Raw genomic sequence first — 15246 nt, 5'->3', positions numbered from 1 at the left:
CATGATCGCTCTAGTAGATCGCCTGACCGCCCCCGGCAAAAACGCTTCCGCCTAGAATTAAAAGAAAAAACAAAACAAAACAAAACAAAAACACACGTCGCTTTCAAAATAACTTGTATTTTGCTTCTTTGCTTCTTGTACGGGAGTGCATCCACTTCCTCTGATCTACCTGCGGTGGCCCTGGGCCTTTCAAAATGTCACGCACGATAATTGCGCAGTCTGTATGACGTAATACGTATTGAAGAGAGCTTGGATTACGGAAATGGAGTGTCAAGCTCGGCGATAGCGCTCTCAATATTAATTGTCGATCTCAAATAGAGCTCTTTCATTAGAACAGTAAGACATGCTTATGTTTTACCATAGACTGTCGCCGATAATCACATGTTTAGCTCTGTTTTATTGAGAAACTTTCGTTTCAATCGTTAGCACGTCAATGCTAACCTGCTAACGCAGCTAAAACAAACAACTACGGTGCGGTGAAACTTGAGGTCTGCATTAGGTTGTACTGTTTTTTCTAACGAATTTATCTATTTGTTTTAATGTAAGTCAAGAAGTCAGTATAAACGTAGTGTCTTTGCTATTTACGAGAGAATTAATTATATTGAAAAACGTCGCAGAACTAGACTAGAAGCTAGATATGTGATAGACAGTAACAAACACAGGCATGTCATCAGAGCTAATGCCAATGTTTAGGCATAGCAGTCGTACTTTAAGCCATCTTATTGTAGCCTCGTTATGACAGAAATATTCCTTTAAAGGAAATATATAAGAAACAAAAGAATTTTCTCCCATTCACTATGTTAATATAAATGCAGACCTATTGTAAACGGAATACTATTTGTTTTGAAAGATATGACTAATATTGTAGTGACAACTCCTTTCACTGTAGCGATTGTCGAAGGTTTGGTTTATAGCCACAGAGTTGCTCATCACAGGTTGGAACCCAGATAAAGTGATGCTGTGATTTGTGATACTTTCCCTCTGTATGTAGCACCCCGATGTTAAGCAAGCAGACTGTCATTCTCAAATTGTCCTCACTAATAAAATCCTTTTGTCTTGTCTTGTCTTGTCTAGATCGCTGCTCTGATGAAGAGGACTTGCCTGGCGAACCAGTTGTTTCACCCTTCCTTGCCATGGCAGCGCCCTATTTTCCCACATTCCTTCTCCTCATTTTTTTGTCCTCCGTAGCCCTCTTGCTGCTCACCCTTCTGCCATCTGTCGCCCCATCCTTCCCTTCAACTGCCTCGTCTTTATCCTCGGCTTGGCCGTCATGTGGTCCAGGTCAGTCTTGGGCCGTCCGGATCCACCACAGCCTGCATCACCAGAATGAAGATGAGAGTGAGGCCTCAGTTCACCTGGATGTGATAGCTGACAGGGTATAGTAGTATTTCAGCATCTTTTATGACAGTTTGCACTTCAGTTTTAATTTGAACTCATAGATTTTCACCATTTTCAAAGATATTTAGATAGTACTGCTGAATTTATTTGCTGGAACTATTTTCTATGGAAATATCAAAAGAAAACTTAGTGACTTTGGTCCTTTTCTGTATTTACAAATTAAAAACAAGTGGATATTGTATCTCTGGCCACTATCTTTTTATTTTTAAAACAGGGCTTAGTTGTTTGGTTGTTTTTTTAATGCTTCCTATTTGCTCTATTTATTATTGTAAAAGCTCAATTCAATATTTTGTAAGTTTGCTGATTTTACTAGAACAACAATGCCAATATTTTCTTTGTAGGTAGCAAAAGAGGCGGGACTTCAGAACCGGGGTCAGATTGGAGAACTTGAAGGCCACTATTTGCTTTGCTCATCACAACCTCACACTGGATCTTTGGGAGGCATCTGGAAAAGGAGCATCCAACCGAGCGATGTTCTAGCAACACATCCTCATGTCCTGTGGTACTCCAAGGAGAGAGTGCTCAGTCGCTCAAAGAGGTCATTGGCCTTCAATGACCCCAACTATCATAAACAGTGGCACTTGGTAAGAACACATAGCATACATCTGTCTGCCTCCATACAGTTTACCGGTACAAGCTTTCCTGTCATACACATCTGCACCTTGACATCTTGCTATTTTTTATTTTTCCTGGCTTTCATTAACAGAGTTTTTCTTCCTGCCTTTACAGCACAATTATAAGAACAGAGACATGGATATCAACGTGACAGGAGTGTGGGAGCACAACATTACAGGCCAGGGGGTCACTGTTGTTGTTGTAGATGATGGTGTGGAACACACCCACAAAGACATTCAGCTCAACTATGTAAGTCGGAATTTAGTGTTGATAGTGGAACACATATTGTGAGCAAAGCTGTTGGCACTTTCCAGTAAATCAAAGTTTTGAAGAAAAGCTTGAGGTTTTATAGCATGTAGACTGTGTGCGTGCTACAACAAACAGGGCTGAACAGAATGAAGAAACATAGACAGAGAAAAAATATATATCTAAAAGGGAATATTTTTGTTCCAAAAAATGACAGCAAAGGTCTGAGGAGTTATGCAGTGCCTTGCAGAAGTTTTCATACTCTTAAAGTTGTGCATTTTATGTTACAATTTTGTACTCACTGCAAGTGTACTTTGCTGGCCTTGTTTTAAAAGTAGAATGGATATGTAGTGCCACATTATGTAATAAAATCTGGCTTCCAAATGTAACAAAACTGCATTAAAGTCACATTATGTAATAACTGATGTAAAATGTAATAAAATTAATTTTGCAATAGTTTATGCCAGATAGCAGGACATGAAAACTTTCTGAAGAGATGAGAGTGTGGACATTCTGGGAAATCCCATTCTATTGTAAATATGACAGATCACTGGATAAAAGATATTTCTGATTGCTAATTTTTGAAAGTCAATGTAATTTTTGGGCTGAAAATAAGAAGTTTTAGCATTTATATTAAACAGCTTAAAATATTTCTTTATTATTCCGAGATGTATGAAAATGGTTATTCTCTTTTCAAAAGAGAAAAAAATGTATTACATAATGGGGAAGAAACTATTATTGTTATCATTTTGAAGCCAGATTTTATTACATTATTACATAATGCGACCTTCCAAAGTAAAAGCAAACTTAACCACTTTCTAGTTGAACTTGTCCTATTAGATGCTAAACTAGAACAAAGCTTGTAAAGGTTTGATGCCCTTATGATAGATTTTTGTGTTCCTGTTAGAGTCCAGAGGGGAGTTACGACTTAAACTCCAATGACCCCGACCCCATGCCTCACCCAGATCCTCACAGCGACAATCACCATGGGACTCGATGTGCTGGGGAGATCGCAGCCGTTCCCAACAACAACTTCTGCGCTGTGGGTGTGGCCTATGGCAGCAAGGTGGCAGGTATGACACACCCAGTCTTTAACATTTTTCAATACGATTTTATTCCGACAGTCTTTTACTAAGAGGCACCAGTTTTTACAAAAATGTGTTCTGATCTGAAATCACTGACATTCTTTTTTGCTTTTTGTAGGTATCAGAGTCCTTGATGGGCCCCTTACTGACAGCTTAGAGGCCATTGCCTTCAACAAGCATTACCAAATAAATGACATCTACAGTTGCAGGTAACTGTAGATGTCATAATAACAATTCTCTGTTATTTATCATTATGTTTTAATGTGCTGTATTATTTCTTGGATGCTAATAAAAACCATTTCTTCTTGTAGTTGGGGACCAGATGATGACGGGCACACTGTGGATGGACCTCATCCCCTGGGCAAGGTTAGCCTTCTTGCAGCTCTCCTTTTGTCCAGCAGGTGGCAGCAGACTGCAACAGATCTGTGTGTCATACTCTGCAGCAGTTTCACTAGATTGATGTTTTTTTCCCTTGCTCTAAAGTTGGATACATATGTTAAAAACATTAAATCAGCTTTTTATTTTTTTAATTTTTTTTGTTATTTTGCCATCAGGCTGCACTGCAGCACGGGGTGATTGCAGGCCGAAGAGGCTTCGGGAGCATCTTTGTAGTTGCCAGCGGTAACGGGGGTCAGTACGAAGACAACTGCAACTATGATGGCTACGCCAACTCCATCTACACCATCACGATAGGTAAGAAACAGAGATTGTTAGGAGTGTGGCGATGTGTGTATCTGCAACTGTGTGCAACACACGAAGGTAGTCATTATACTCCAGTGTTGTTGGGGGTTTTTTAGGAGCAGTTGATGAGGAAGGCAAGAAGCCATTCTACGCAGAGGATTGTGCATCTATGCTGGCTGTCACTTTCAGCAGCGGGGGGCCCAAATCAAGGAGCATCGTAAGTAACTGAAGCGAGCTTAGTGCTGTTCTTGTTACAGAACACTTTAAGCAGGTTTACATGATGAGTTTGTCTCACCCAGCAACACTCACAATGTTCACACTCTTATACAATGATATGCAGAACGATTCCAACTGCAGGCTATTAAGCCACAGTGCAGTAGATGGATTCGTTTTAGAAACGAAGAAGGTCTGAAGGAAAACTTGTAAGAATATTACTCCAGTACTAATGATTTCTCTGTTTAACTTGTCTAATAGTTAATTTCAGATATTCTTTGTTTCTCTTTTGAACTTCCAAAGCTGTACATAGTAGGTTGTGGTCAGCTTTATAGATACACAACCACCTTAAAAAAAGTATGATTTTAATAATACTAAAATTTCCATAAAGCTGTTTCTGCAGTTTAATGTCCTTTAACTGAGATCTCTGGGAGTGTCGGGGTGACTGAAGGTTTCTACGGCTGAATGGAGCATACAGCTGCCCTGCCTATATTTTCCACTCATTGCTGAGCAGCTGACTGAAAAAAGGCTGCTACATTTATTCCCTCACTAGCCAGAAAGAAATATTTGGCTCTTTGGAAGTATTTCCAGCCCCAAAAACCAGGGGTCCTCATGTGGTGGAAACTGAAGAAGTGCCACGAATAATTGCTATTATTAATTACCTTTAACATGTTTGCTAGGTAACCATCTGCCGCTGCAAGCAGATAAGAGCAGGACAGATTAACCAAAAGTAGGAAAGTCAAGTTAAAAGCTACTTCAAAACATAACTGGTGATTATTCTGTTGTTTGTTCAATTTTATTGTGTAATTGCCATGAGATTGTCATACCAGCCCAAGTCTATATGTAATAATATTAAATCAAGGGAACCAGTTGAAATATGATGCACTGTCGCTTTAAGTATCTTTGTTAGCTCTAAAATAATGGAAACATTTGGGTAAACTCCTCCACATCAGGAAATGCAGCGACTTCATTCATCTGAAAATGCTGGCTGAAGATGACAGGAGTTGAGATCCACTGAAACCTCTTGACATCTGTTTGCTGAAGTTTGAGTCTGTCACCGTGGTAACCTGTTTTGTTGCGAGGATGTCATCACTTGTGGGAAACTGAGATTAGCCAGGACCTAACCACCGATCCACCCCTGACCGCATTACACTCACATGCTAAGTGGCTTCACAAACGGCCAACTGTTTGCTTCTCCTAAACATTCAATAATGAACTGGGATGATTACAGAGCAGCAGTGGTGGTGTGTGGATCAACAAAAGTGGGTGTAGAATTAAACTTGGTATTTATATGCTGTTTAACTGAGGAAGTCAGAATTTGAGTTTAATACTTCAGGTATTAAATATGGGTTCGCCGTTTTATTTTTACAGCTGCACCAGTGTTCACTTTCAAGCTCTTTGTTCTTCTTATTAAGCTCCATATGGCCTCACATTCCCCCCAATCAACACTGTTAACTAAACACAAACAGCACTGAACTCTGACCACCTGCTGTCAGTTTATATCATCAAGATGGTGCAATGATGTAGGTGCTACTTTATGCACCAATCCCTCCATCTATATGGTTTTAGATCTTTTTGTGCTCTGAAGGGGTTAGGTGTGCTGTTGTATTTTCCAGTAATTTCATCATTTGTATGGATCACACCTCTCTGAAACGTTATAAATATACCAGCTGTGTCGTTCTGCAGGTGACATCTGATTGGTCGATGCAAAAGGGGAGAGGCTGCACGGAGGGCCACACCGGTACGTCTGCTGCGGCCCCACTGGCAGCAGGGATGGTGGCCCTCATGCTGCAGGTGCGGCCCTGCTTGACCTGGAGGGATGTTCAGCATATCGTCGCCTTCACTGCCACACAGGTAGTGCAGGAAAACCCTCAGTAGTGTTAAAGGTTTTAAAACGAAAGGCAGCAAAAAATAAAATTTGATTTCATGTGGCTTCACTGTTACCAAAGTTTTTTCTCGCTGTTATATTGTTTGGTCTGTTAGGTTTACAGTACAGGTGTAGACAGACAAAAATCGTATTGTTAATGAAAATCAAGTCTGCTTTCCTCTCGTAATTGCCTGTTTTGTTGTCGACATTTTCAACAGAACTTCCTTCTAACCAAAACACAGTATTGAAATCGAAATGCAAAATACTTTTAAACATAATCACAGTTCTAATAATGTTGCAGAGTCTGGGCATCCTTAAAAAGTCTGAAATTCATGTATCTAAAAATAAGGCCTTAAATTCTCTTAGATTTAAGGTTTTGTTCACTTTAAAAAACAAACAAACACTAGTAACAGTCAGCAGCACTCTTTAAGTTATGTACACATCTATACTTCTAATTTTGAGGTGGACATAAAGACAAAAAAGTGGTAGAGGCTTCAAGTATAGGCAAGTTATCAGCCAGCCTCACACTGAGCCTGACAAGGTTACTTAAGGAACTGCTTCCTTCAAATTAAGAGTCTGAAACATAGACAAGATGTCAAGTTTAAAGCATTCACCTTGTCATCTAATTCCAGGTCAGATGAGAGGAAATATTTAAGTGCTCTAAAATTTCTTTTTATTTGTTTCACATAACATATTTTTTGTCTTAGAGTTGCTAATTTACACAATAGCTGAGAGTAAATGTGGTGATAGTCTGCCCCTGCCTTGTGGTGACAACATTTTTCAATCTTCATGTGTGCATTTTTATTTTTTTAAACCAGACTTTTGAACTTTAGTTTAACTGGATGGACAGGACCATGAAGGTAAACTTGTGTGGATGTTTTCTTTGTGTTTCCTAACAGTGCGACATGGCTGCTGACTGGGGAGTGAACGGAGCCGGTTTTCATCACAGCCACCAGCATGGCTTTGGCCTTCTGAACGCATGGAGACTAGTTAATGCTGCCAAGGTACATACACACTGTAAATTCACTTTTTGTTTTGTCTTCAAATATTTTGCCACCAGAAGTCAGCCTCAATATTCCTTCGTTGTGTCTCAGGTGTGGGAGTCGGTGCCTTTTCTCGTGTCCTATCAGAGCTCGGTCATCAAGGAGGACGTTTCCGTTCCCGTTTCCACTTTCACTCATCAGAAAGTCTTAATCCGCACCTGGAATGGTAGGGTTTTTATTTTTTCCCCTTCTCTCTTGCTCTTTGTCGCTGCCTCAGCTCTATGAAGGACAGTTGCTTGTCGAGTTTAAACATAGCTCTCCATAACAGAGCCATCCCTCCCTCCCTGCATGCCTGCTGCTCAGGCTGCCTGTCCTTATTAGGTAATGTTCGGCAGTTTGTAAGTTTTGCTTTTGTTATCCACCCCCCTCCCTTTTTTTAAATTTTGTTCCTTTTTGAATTTCTCCCCAAATCTCCTTTTTTTTTTTACATAAAATCTCTGTAGATCCTCTTCCACTCTCAAACCTTTCCACTCTGAGTCTCTCATATTCAGAGCCCTCTGCATATAATCCCTCTAACATTTTTTTTTTTCCACAACTGGTTGTTGAAATGACCTCATTCAAGTAGAAACATTTCCCTCTTCCTCAGCCTGATCCTGTCCTCCCTCAGACTTTATCGTCCTTCTTTTATCGCCTCATTGCAGTTAATCACACGACCACAGACTGGTTTGTGTACATTTGGTCTCATGCAACAATGTTTTTGTGAAAAAGCTGCTGGTTTTTACAGAGCAAACTCTCAAAGAATGTGAGGAATTATTTTCTCAACTCACTTTAACTCATGTTGTTCTGTGAACCCGTCGTCATTCTGTTTTGGTCGAATTCCCTGATGAGCTCTTTGTAACAGAGTGTGGTTGGATCTGCTTTTGACACTGTTCTGTGTTTTGGCAGCCTTGCTGACTGATTCATTGCCCATTAGGCCGGTCATATGTTCTGCTTCCTTCATGAGCAGCTTTCCAATGGACATTTTAAAGCAAGGTTTACTCATTACCTAGAGTTGATTCTTATGCCTGGAAAGAGTATTAGAATTAGAGTGCTGGAAATATTGCTTCCAAATGGAATATGAAGCACAAAATATTTAAACAAAAACCAAATAAAACATCCCGTCTCTCTTGGCCACTCTGCAAAACGGGACAGATAAGACAGCATGAATTTTGAGATGATTGTGTGTTGGATTGGACAATTTGAGACAAATATAAAAGTTGAAAACAAAAACTAGGCTGGTTAAGGTGAGGAAGAAGGTAAAGAAATGTCTGCTGCATCATTAGATCATCTCCATAACAACCATTGGACACTTTCTCTCCATGCCAATTAGTTGCTTAGATTGAAATATTACAAATAAATCTTAAAATGCACAAAATACTTTTAAGTTTTATGATATGTAATTTTTTAAAACATACACACAAAGCAGATACAAATGCATTTATTTGTATGAACACCATTTTTAAAAGCCATATAACTCCATAAGTCTCTGAAGCTAGAAAAATAACCTTTCCTGTCCGTCCATCTGGAGAGTGAAGGTTCTTAAACTCGACTGGGATTTGAACTAGAACTGTGTGCTTTGCTCAGATGAGACTGAGGTTGAGCCTTTCTGCAACAAGCAGTCATGGTGATTTTGAAGTGAAATGAAGGATGAATATGTGAAAAAGCTCCATCGTAAGGAAACATTGTTATTTAGTTAGGTTTAACTTTCCTCTTTCAGTCCCTTTGCAATTCTCCCTGCCCTGGGGATATGTGTATCTCTGCATGGTCACGATGCACTGGCGCTTATTAATAATCAGACCGAAGGAAATGATGGGAAATTACCAGGCAGCCTCTCTGAGCGGATGGACTGTGGTCAGAGCACTCAGTGATAAGTGCTTCAAAGACAGATAACAGGAGAAATCTAGAGTGAGTTGGAGAACTGCAACAGGGTTTGTCACCTTATTAGAGAGTTACAGATGTGTTTCAATTACACTAATGAAGGGGTAATAAATAACACTGACATGACGCATATAAAGCATTTAGAAAAATTGAGGTCTAATGTGTCTAATTATTTTAGTATGAGTGCAGCAGTATTTTTGTAAAAGTGGGTGTCTACAGGTTTTGTATGTACTCTTTGAACATTTTCTCATTTGTCACAACTACAAACTTTAAAGGGGTGGTAGGGTCTTATTATGTATTTTCCAGGCATATAGTTCCATATATATATATATATATATATATATATATATGTGTGGGAAAAAAAATCCTGAAGAGAAATTTGAATTTGTAATATGATGCCTTGACATAGGGCCTCTGTCTCTTTAAGAAGCTAGCACTCCCTCTTCAGCAAGTCATCACAACAATGCTTCTCATTTTGCCGTTTACAATGCTGGACTGAGAAGTAGAGTCAATATGCAGTTCCACAAGATGTTTAGTAATTGCTGCTGCCTCTAGTCTGTTGGAGCTGAGCTTTATTATGGGTTGCACCATCAAATGGATGTCCTGAGAGATTTAAGAATTTTTCAACATGCATGAAAGAATCAAAGCAACACTCCAAGTATGTTTTTGATGAGAAAATAACATTAAAACGTGATATAATCCCAAAACGTTGATGTTATATTATACTCTTCTATAATGTATTTCGGTGGGATTTTATGTGATAGACCAACACAAAGTAGTGAATTCAGTAGTGGATATTGTTGAGGGAATGAATATTTTTGCATATCACATTTTCCTATAAGCTGTGTATAATCTGCCTTTTGTCTCAAGTTTGTGTTCAATTGCATAAAATCCTTACATTTGTAGTTTGTAAAGTGACAATTCTTTGTGTCTGAATACTTTTGCAATCCACTGTACATTTTTCCCAAATATAATGAAGATCATATTATTTTTATATATCTTTTGCTGTGCCCTAAAGACATTTAATTGAACTTGCACGTTACCCTTTCTGCTGTCTTCTCTCATGTAGTCTCTGCAGCCGACCTGAAACCGTCTGGGATGCAAACGCTCGAGCATGTGGCTGTTACCGTGACAATAACCCACCCCTGCCGTGGGAATATGGAGATCGTGCTGGAATGTCCCAGTGGCATGAGCTCTGTCATCGGGGCTCGCAGGCCCATCGACAGGTATACGGCGCGTCTTTCTATTTAAGGCCTTTAGCTTTCGCTGTGGAGGGAGCAGAGTGATATTTGGGTGGATGTAAAGGCGGGTAGGGTAAGTTTGTTTTTTTTTGTTTCCACACAGAGATCCTTCTGGCTACCAGGACTGGACTTTCTCCACCGTGCGCTGCTGGGGAGAGAGAGCTGAAGGCCAATACACCCTCAGGATTTCTGACAGTAGTAAGTTAGCAGGGAAGACACACACATGCACACACTTCTCCGGTCAGCTTAATATACTGTTGGTCTGGGTTTTATGAGGCTTCTTGTGAATGGTTTTAGTTCTCCCTGACCCGTTTATGTGTTTCTGCACAAGATAAAAAGTCTGATCAGTGCGCCGCGGTGGGAGTGCTGAAACAGTGGAAGCTCACACTCTACGGTTCATCTATGACTTCCAGTGAAGTGAAGGAGAGGCAAACGTAAGACCAGTTTTTCTGCCGGTTTGCCGTCGGTGTCTAAAGTCCGACTGGGATGCGATGATTATGAGCGCTTAATTGTTTTCCGTTCGCTGGTCTGCAGGCTGGTGGAGGAAGCCATGAGTGGCAAAAATCTGGACAGCAGCTTCTCCCTGCCCTGTCCTCCAGGCTTAGACATCCCCCCTGAGGTCGTTAACCCCTTCACCTCCAACAACCTGAAGGTAAATGCAGCTTTCATGCTCACACTCTCACACCTACCAAAGGCTTACCGTATCTTTGATTAATTCAGTTCATCTGAAGACAATTTGCAAGAAAAATTTCTTGAAATGAGAACAAAAAAGTGATGCCCAGTTTTGTTTGAGCATATATAAGTTGCAGTCAATCCCATTCGGTATAGAAAAGTATGGATTGTAATTTTTCAGCTTTCCATGTCTAGAAATGTATGAAAAAAAAATCAAATAATGTGGAAAAAAATTTTTCTTACTTTGTTCTGCACTTCCTTTCTACTTCTACACTGCTTTCCTCACTTCTAGACTGCCTCCCTTCCTTCCTTTATTTCCTTTGCTCCTTCCTTCCGAACAATTTGTTTATGCAGATTACATATTAAAAGGCTCTCTGCACGAACTTTAATATTTCAGATTATGAAACTAACATAAGGAGCCAAAAACTCTGTAAGCTGTTTTTGATTGAAGAATGTGTAGGAACCAAGTGTCCATACACTTGCTTCTGTAGAGTTGTAGAAAATCAGACCTTAGCTTGGTTGAAGGACATTTTTTGTTTTTGCTGGAAATGTTACAAAAAACATCAGAGATTCTTGTTTTAATTTCAATCCCAGCTATGACATGCTGTAATTACCTGCTGACACTACAGCTCATAAACTAATAATGTTCAGAACACTGCATCTCTTCTCTCTTTTTTGACATTGTCAGACATTCTGTCTCAACACAGTTATAATCTTCCAACATTCATTGGGTTGACAGAATTGTGTGTAGCTACAGCTTTCTATAAACTCTTGTCCTGCTCTACATTTGTAAACAATTATTACTGTTTTTCCATCAGTAACATATCCCTTGATGTCTGGAATGGAGTAAATTTGAGTTAAATGAAATATGTTCCAGATGACGAGTTCAACCATTGTAAACAATAGGGTTTATTTGTTAAGAGAAGAAATGTCTCCACTTTCCCCCTTTTTCTTTAAGTTTATTTCCAGATGCAGGAAACACAGTCAGTCTAATTGGCTACAGTTGGCCAGTCTTTACCTTTTCACTGGATTCCTAATAATAAAACTGAATTGAGTAAAATAATAACTTGGTACTTAATCCGTGGTAACATGTCTTCTCTTTTTTTTCCCCACCTAGTTCCTGCTTCTGCTCGGATGCTTCGCTCTCTTCTGGTCCGTCTACTACATCTTGGACGTCACGCTCGGTCAGGTGAACCTCAGAAGCCTCCTGTGTCTGCCGAGGAGGCGGAGTCATCTCAAAGCCAGCCACATTAGCAACGGCAGAGGAGTGGAGGAGGCGAACAAGTATCGAGACGAATACATCGCAGAGTACAAGGACCAGGAGGACCAGGACTCGGGGGTGGAACTGCAGGCTGTGCTGGACTCTGAGGTCAAAGTTCCCATCATCAGGGAACAGCTGGAGACGTAACAGTGAGCCTAAACGTTTCCCTTTTCTCAGGCATTTTTTCTGCTCTGATTGGACTCACCTCCAACAGCGGTGATGGTACTTAAAGACCGAGCTGCAGATAAATTAAAAAGTAGGTCTCTTACTCTTTCTCTTTTACCATGGTTACTCCCCTCCCCCAAAAACAAAGTGGCCTTGAATGTGTTTGGGCTGTGATTTTACGTCTTCGTTTGTGCACTTCCAACTAAACACATCACCTGACCAGGAAAATAGGATATTAAACCTCTTGTAGCTTCTAAAGCTTTCTTTAAAATTGGGATTTATGAACTGTGGGTGGCTTATTGGGACTTAACCACCCAGTTTAATGGTACAGGTACATATTGGGTTGTGAAATTTGCCCCCAAAGGAGAAATTAGATTTTCAGATTGAGGCCAAAATGCCAGTGGAGTAAATTAGAGAAAGGTTGTGTGCAATATTTAAGGGAATGTAAGTTGTGTAGGTGTGGGTGTGTGTCTGTGTGTGAGATGGGAGTATTTGTAATATCCAGAATCTTCCTTTGAAGTGTTGCTATAATGTGACTTTTTGCAGGGGTAATCTTATGTTTTGTTTTTTATATCTCTGAGCTATTTCTTCCAATTTGTAAATCTGTTGTTTTTAAAAAAAAAAATCTGTAGCTAAGTAAGCAAAATCTGATTAAAACTTGAAGTGGGATTTTTCAAGCTTTGGATTTGCTATATGTATTTTTTTATAAACTGTAATATATCAACGATTTGTGCCTGCTGAACACATTTGCTATATATGGACTGCATAATAGGATTTTTACAAGTTTTAAAGAATGTATTAAAAGCTGCAGGTGTTTTTATATAACTGAACAAATTTTTTGGAGTGTTGCTGTGCAAGTCACAGCTTGTTTAAGTTAAAATAAAAAACGCTTGGTGGAGTTAATATTGCTTTCTTTTATTATTTAGCTTTAAATCCATTTCAATACAGCAGTTCCATAAACAATGTTATTTAAATATAGGATACATATTTTTGAGTAATAAATAAAGGGTGGGGTCAGATTTTCATTCAAAAGGTTCCTTGTTGCCAGCGATTCTATAACATGTTATAGGACGCGTGAAAGGGCTTACACTATGATTTAAGTATTTTCCTCTTCTGAATATGAGTATAGAAAAATACTTTGGGGATATCCGGATTTTATTTCCTTTGTGTTAAATATGTGACTTTTCAGAAATTAGCTGGTTTTACAAGATTTTATTTACGTTTGCCTGAGAAGTTTCTCCATCTACCATGTGATGTTTTATTGTCAAAACTATCGCAGAAATAGTGCAGGCATTCACTGATAGAAGAGCGAACCAAGGATTTTCACCAAAAGCACATTTGAAAAACTGAGTTGTTCTACTCCTTGTCTCTTTTATTTATTGACTAGTTTTAAATGGTTTCACTAGTTTAGACAAATCTTAGAAATATTTTTTAATGTAATTATAAAATTGATTCTAACCCTTAAATGCTTTGTTACTTTTATGAATCAATCATGATCAACAAAATTTGACTTCTGTGACAAATTTACAAAAAAAACACCCTTTGTCAAAGTGATAAAATGACATGACGAGCACGCAAAAAAGTATGTACTCGTCACAGGACCAAAATAAAAATATTTAAAATAAAAATCATAAAATAAGTGAATGCAGAAATTTAGTAGATACATATTTGACTACAATCACAATAGTCTGTATGGATAGATGATGATAAAATAATAGATAAACGCATGAAACCCAGACCTGGCATTTTCTTGTACAGCAAGACACTAAACATGCATTAAACTCAAACAACTTGTATAAGAGTTTATAAACAAAAACAAACTTAATCCTACAGTTTATTTAAGTAGACATTTATAAATAAGGCAAAATTGGTTTTCAACTAATTTAGTTTATGCCAGAATATTTTCCTCACACACAACACCAAAATATGTAAGAATAAATCATGAAATATCTCATAGAATAATATTGAGCAGTATCACAGTGCAATATGTATGCGTAAAGACCAAGGGTTGTAGTGAAGCAATCCCAGCCAGCTGAGAGTTGCACACAATGTTTAGAGAAAGTTTTTTGAAACTCTTCTGACGACATTAAAAGGCTGACCGTGTTTAAGAACTAAGTGTTTACAGATTCAGCAGAAAATACCAGCTGTTAGCTGCTTGGACTCCATGACCCCTGTCATTCGACAGTCTGTTTTTTTTTTTTTTTACAGTTTCTAAAGACTGCAAGCTTTAACGTTTTAACTGGCTGCTGGCCTCATGAACCCACCTCCAGATCCTGGTGAAGGCGGTTCTTCCCTCGGGCCCAAATCAAAGTTGGTGCTAAGAAAAAAACTGTTTTGTCGGTGGTGGAGCCGGAAACACAAAGAGCTGCTGCTAATACTGGCACTGGAATGCAGGAGGTGATGGTGAAAGCTCCAAGCTAGCTCTTTTAGTGCCAGAAATGAAATAAGGCTCAAGAAGAAATTTAAATGGAAACATTTGGGCTGCTGCTACACAGAATAAAACTTTACTGGATGCTGGTCAATTCACTCATTCATCATCTCATCATTTTTGCCGCTTTGGTTGTTGTGTAGCGAGTTTTTCTGGGAATGAAAAGAAGGAGTTTTGCCTGGAGCCATTTGCACCTTTCTCTGAGAACATAGTATTTTATTGAATTATTGAAAGGCCCAAAGTTACTCAACATCAACTTCAGTGGATATTGAGAAGGCCGGCTGTACCGAAGTTTTTATGTTTTATTCATTTGAGTTTTTGGCTTCTGACTGTCATGGAAGGTGACAAGTTTACCTGCTGCAGGTAAAACATCTAAATGGACCATGAAACAGACATTTAGATGGATCTTTACAGTCTGTAATGCTAACAAATTGCTAACATGTTATGCTAAAGCCTGTTACAGTTAAGGAAAAA

At 39.0% G+C, this 15246-nt stretch overlaps 1 protein-coding gene across 3 annotated transcripts; it reads left to right on the top strand.

The window, feature by feature from the left end:
• The first annotated feature begins 200 nt into the window (after positions 1 to 200).
• pcsk7 (proprotein convertase subtilisin/kexin type 7) lies at positions 201 to 13249 on the top strand. Of its 3 annotated transcripts, none has more exons than XM_028045094.1 (17): positions 201 to 336; positions 1075 to 1376; positions 1740 to 1982; positions 2128 to 2262; positions 3167 to 3332; positions 3463 to 3553; positions 3656 to 3710; positions 3899 to 4037; positions 4142 to 4242; positions 5925 to 6092; positions 7005 to 7109; positions 7200 to 7314; positions 10075 to 10231; positions 10350 to 10444; positions 10578 to 10680; positions 10781 to 10898; positions 12036 to 13249. In XM_028045094.1, exons 2-17 carry the CDS (start codon positions 1134 to 1136, stop codon positions 12324 to 12326), a joined length of 2325 nt encoding a protein of 774 aa, XP_027900895.1. In that variant the 5' UTR covers positions 201 to 336; positions 1075 to 1133; the 3' UTR covers positions 12327 to 13249. The 3 variants fall into 3 exon arrangements, with proteins under 3 accessions (XP_027900895.1, XP_027900897.1, XP_027900896.1); XM_028045096.1 differs by lacking the exon at positions 201 to 336 and adding an exon at positions 359 to 488; XM_028045095.1 differs by lacking the exon at positions 201 to 336 and adding an exon at positions 553 to 983.
• The last annotated feature ends 1997 nt before the right edge of the window (positions 13250 to 15246 follow it).

Source organism: Xiphophorus couchianus, chromosome 18, assembly GCF_001444195.1.
Source record: "Xiphophorus couchianus chromosome 18, X_couchianus-1.0, whole genome shotgun sequence".
Lineage (NCBI taxonomy): Eukaryota > Metazoa > Chordata > Actinopteri > Cyprinodontiformes > Poeciliidae > Xiphophorus > Xiphophorus couchianus.
This window is presented reverse-complemented; position numbering and strand designations above follow the sequence as displayed.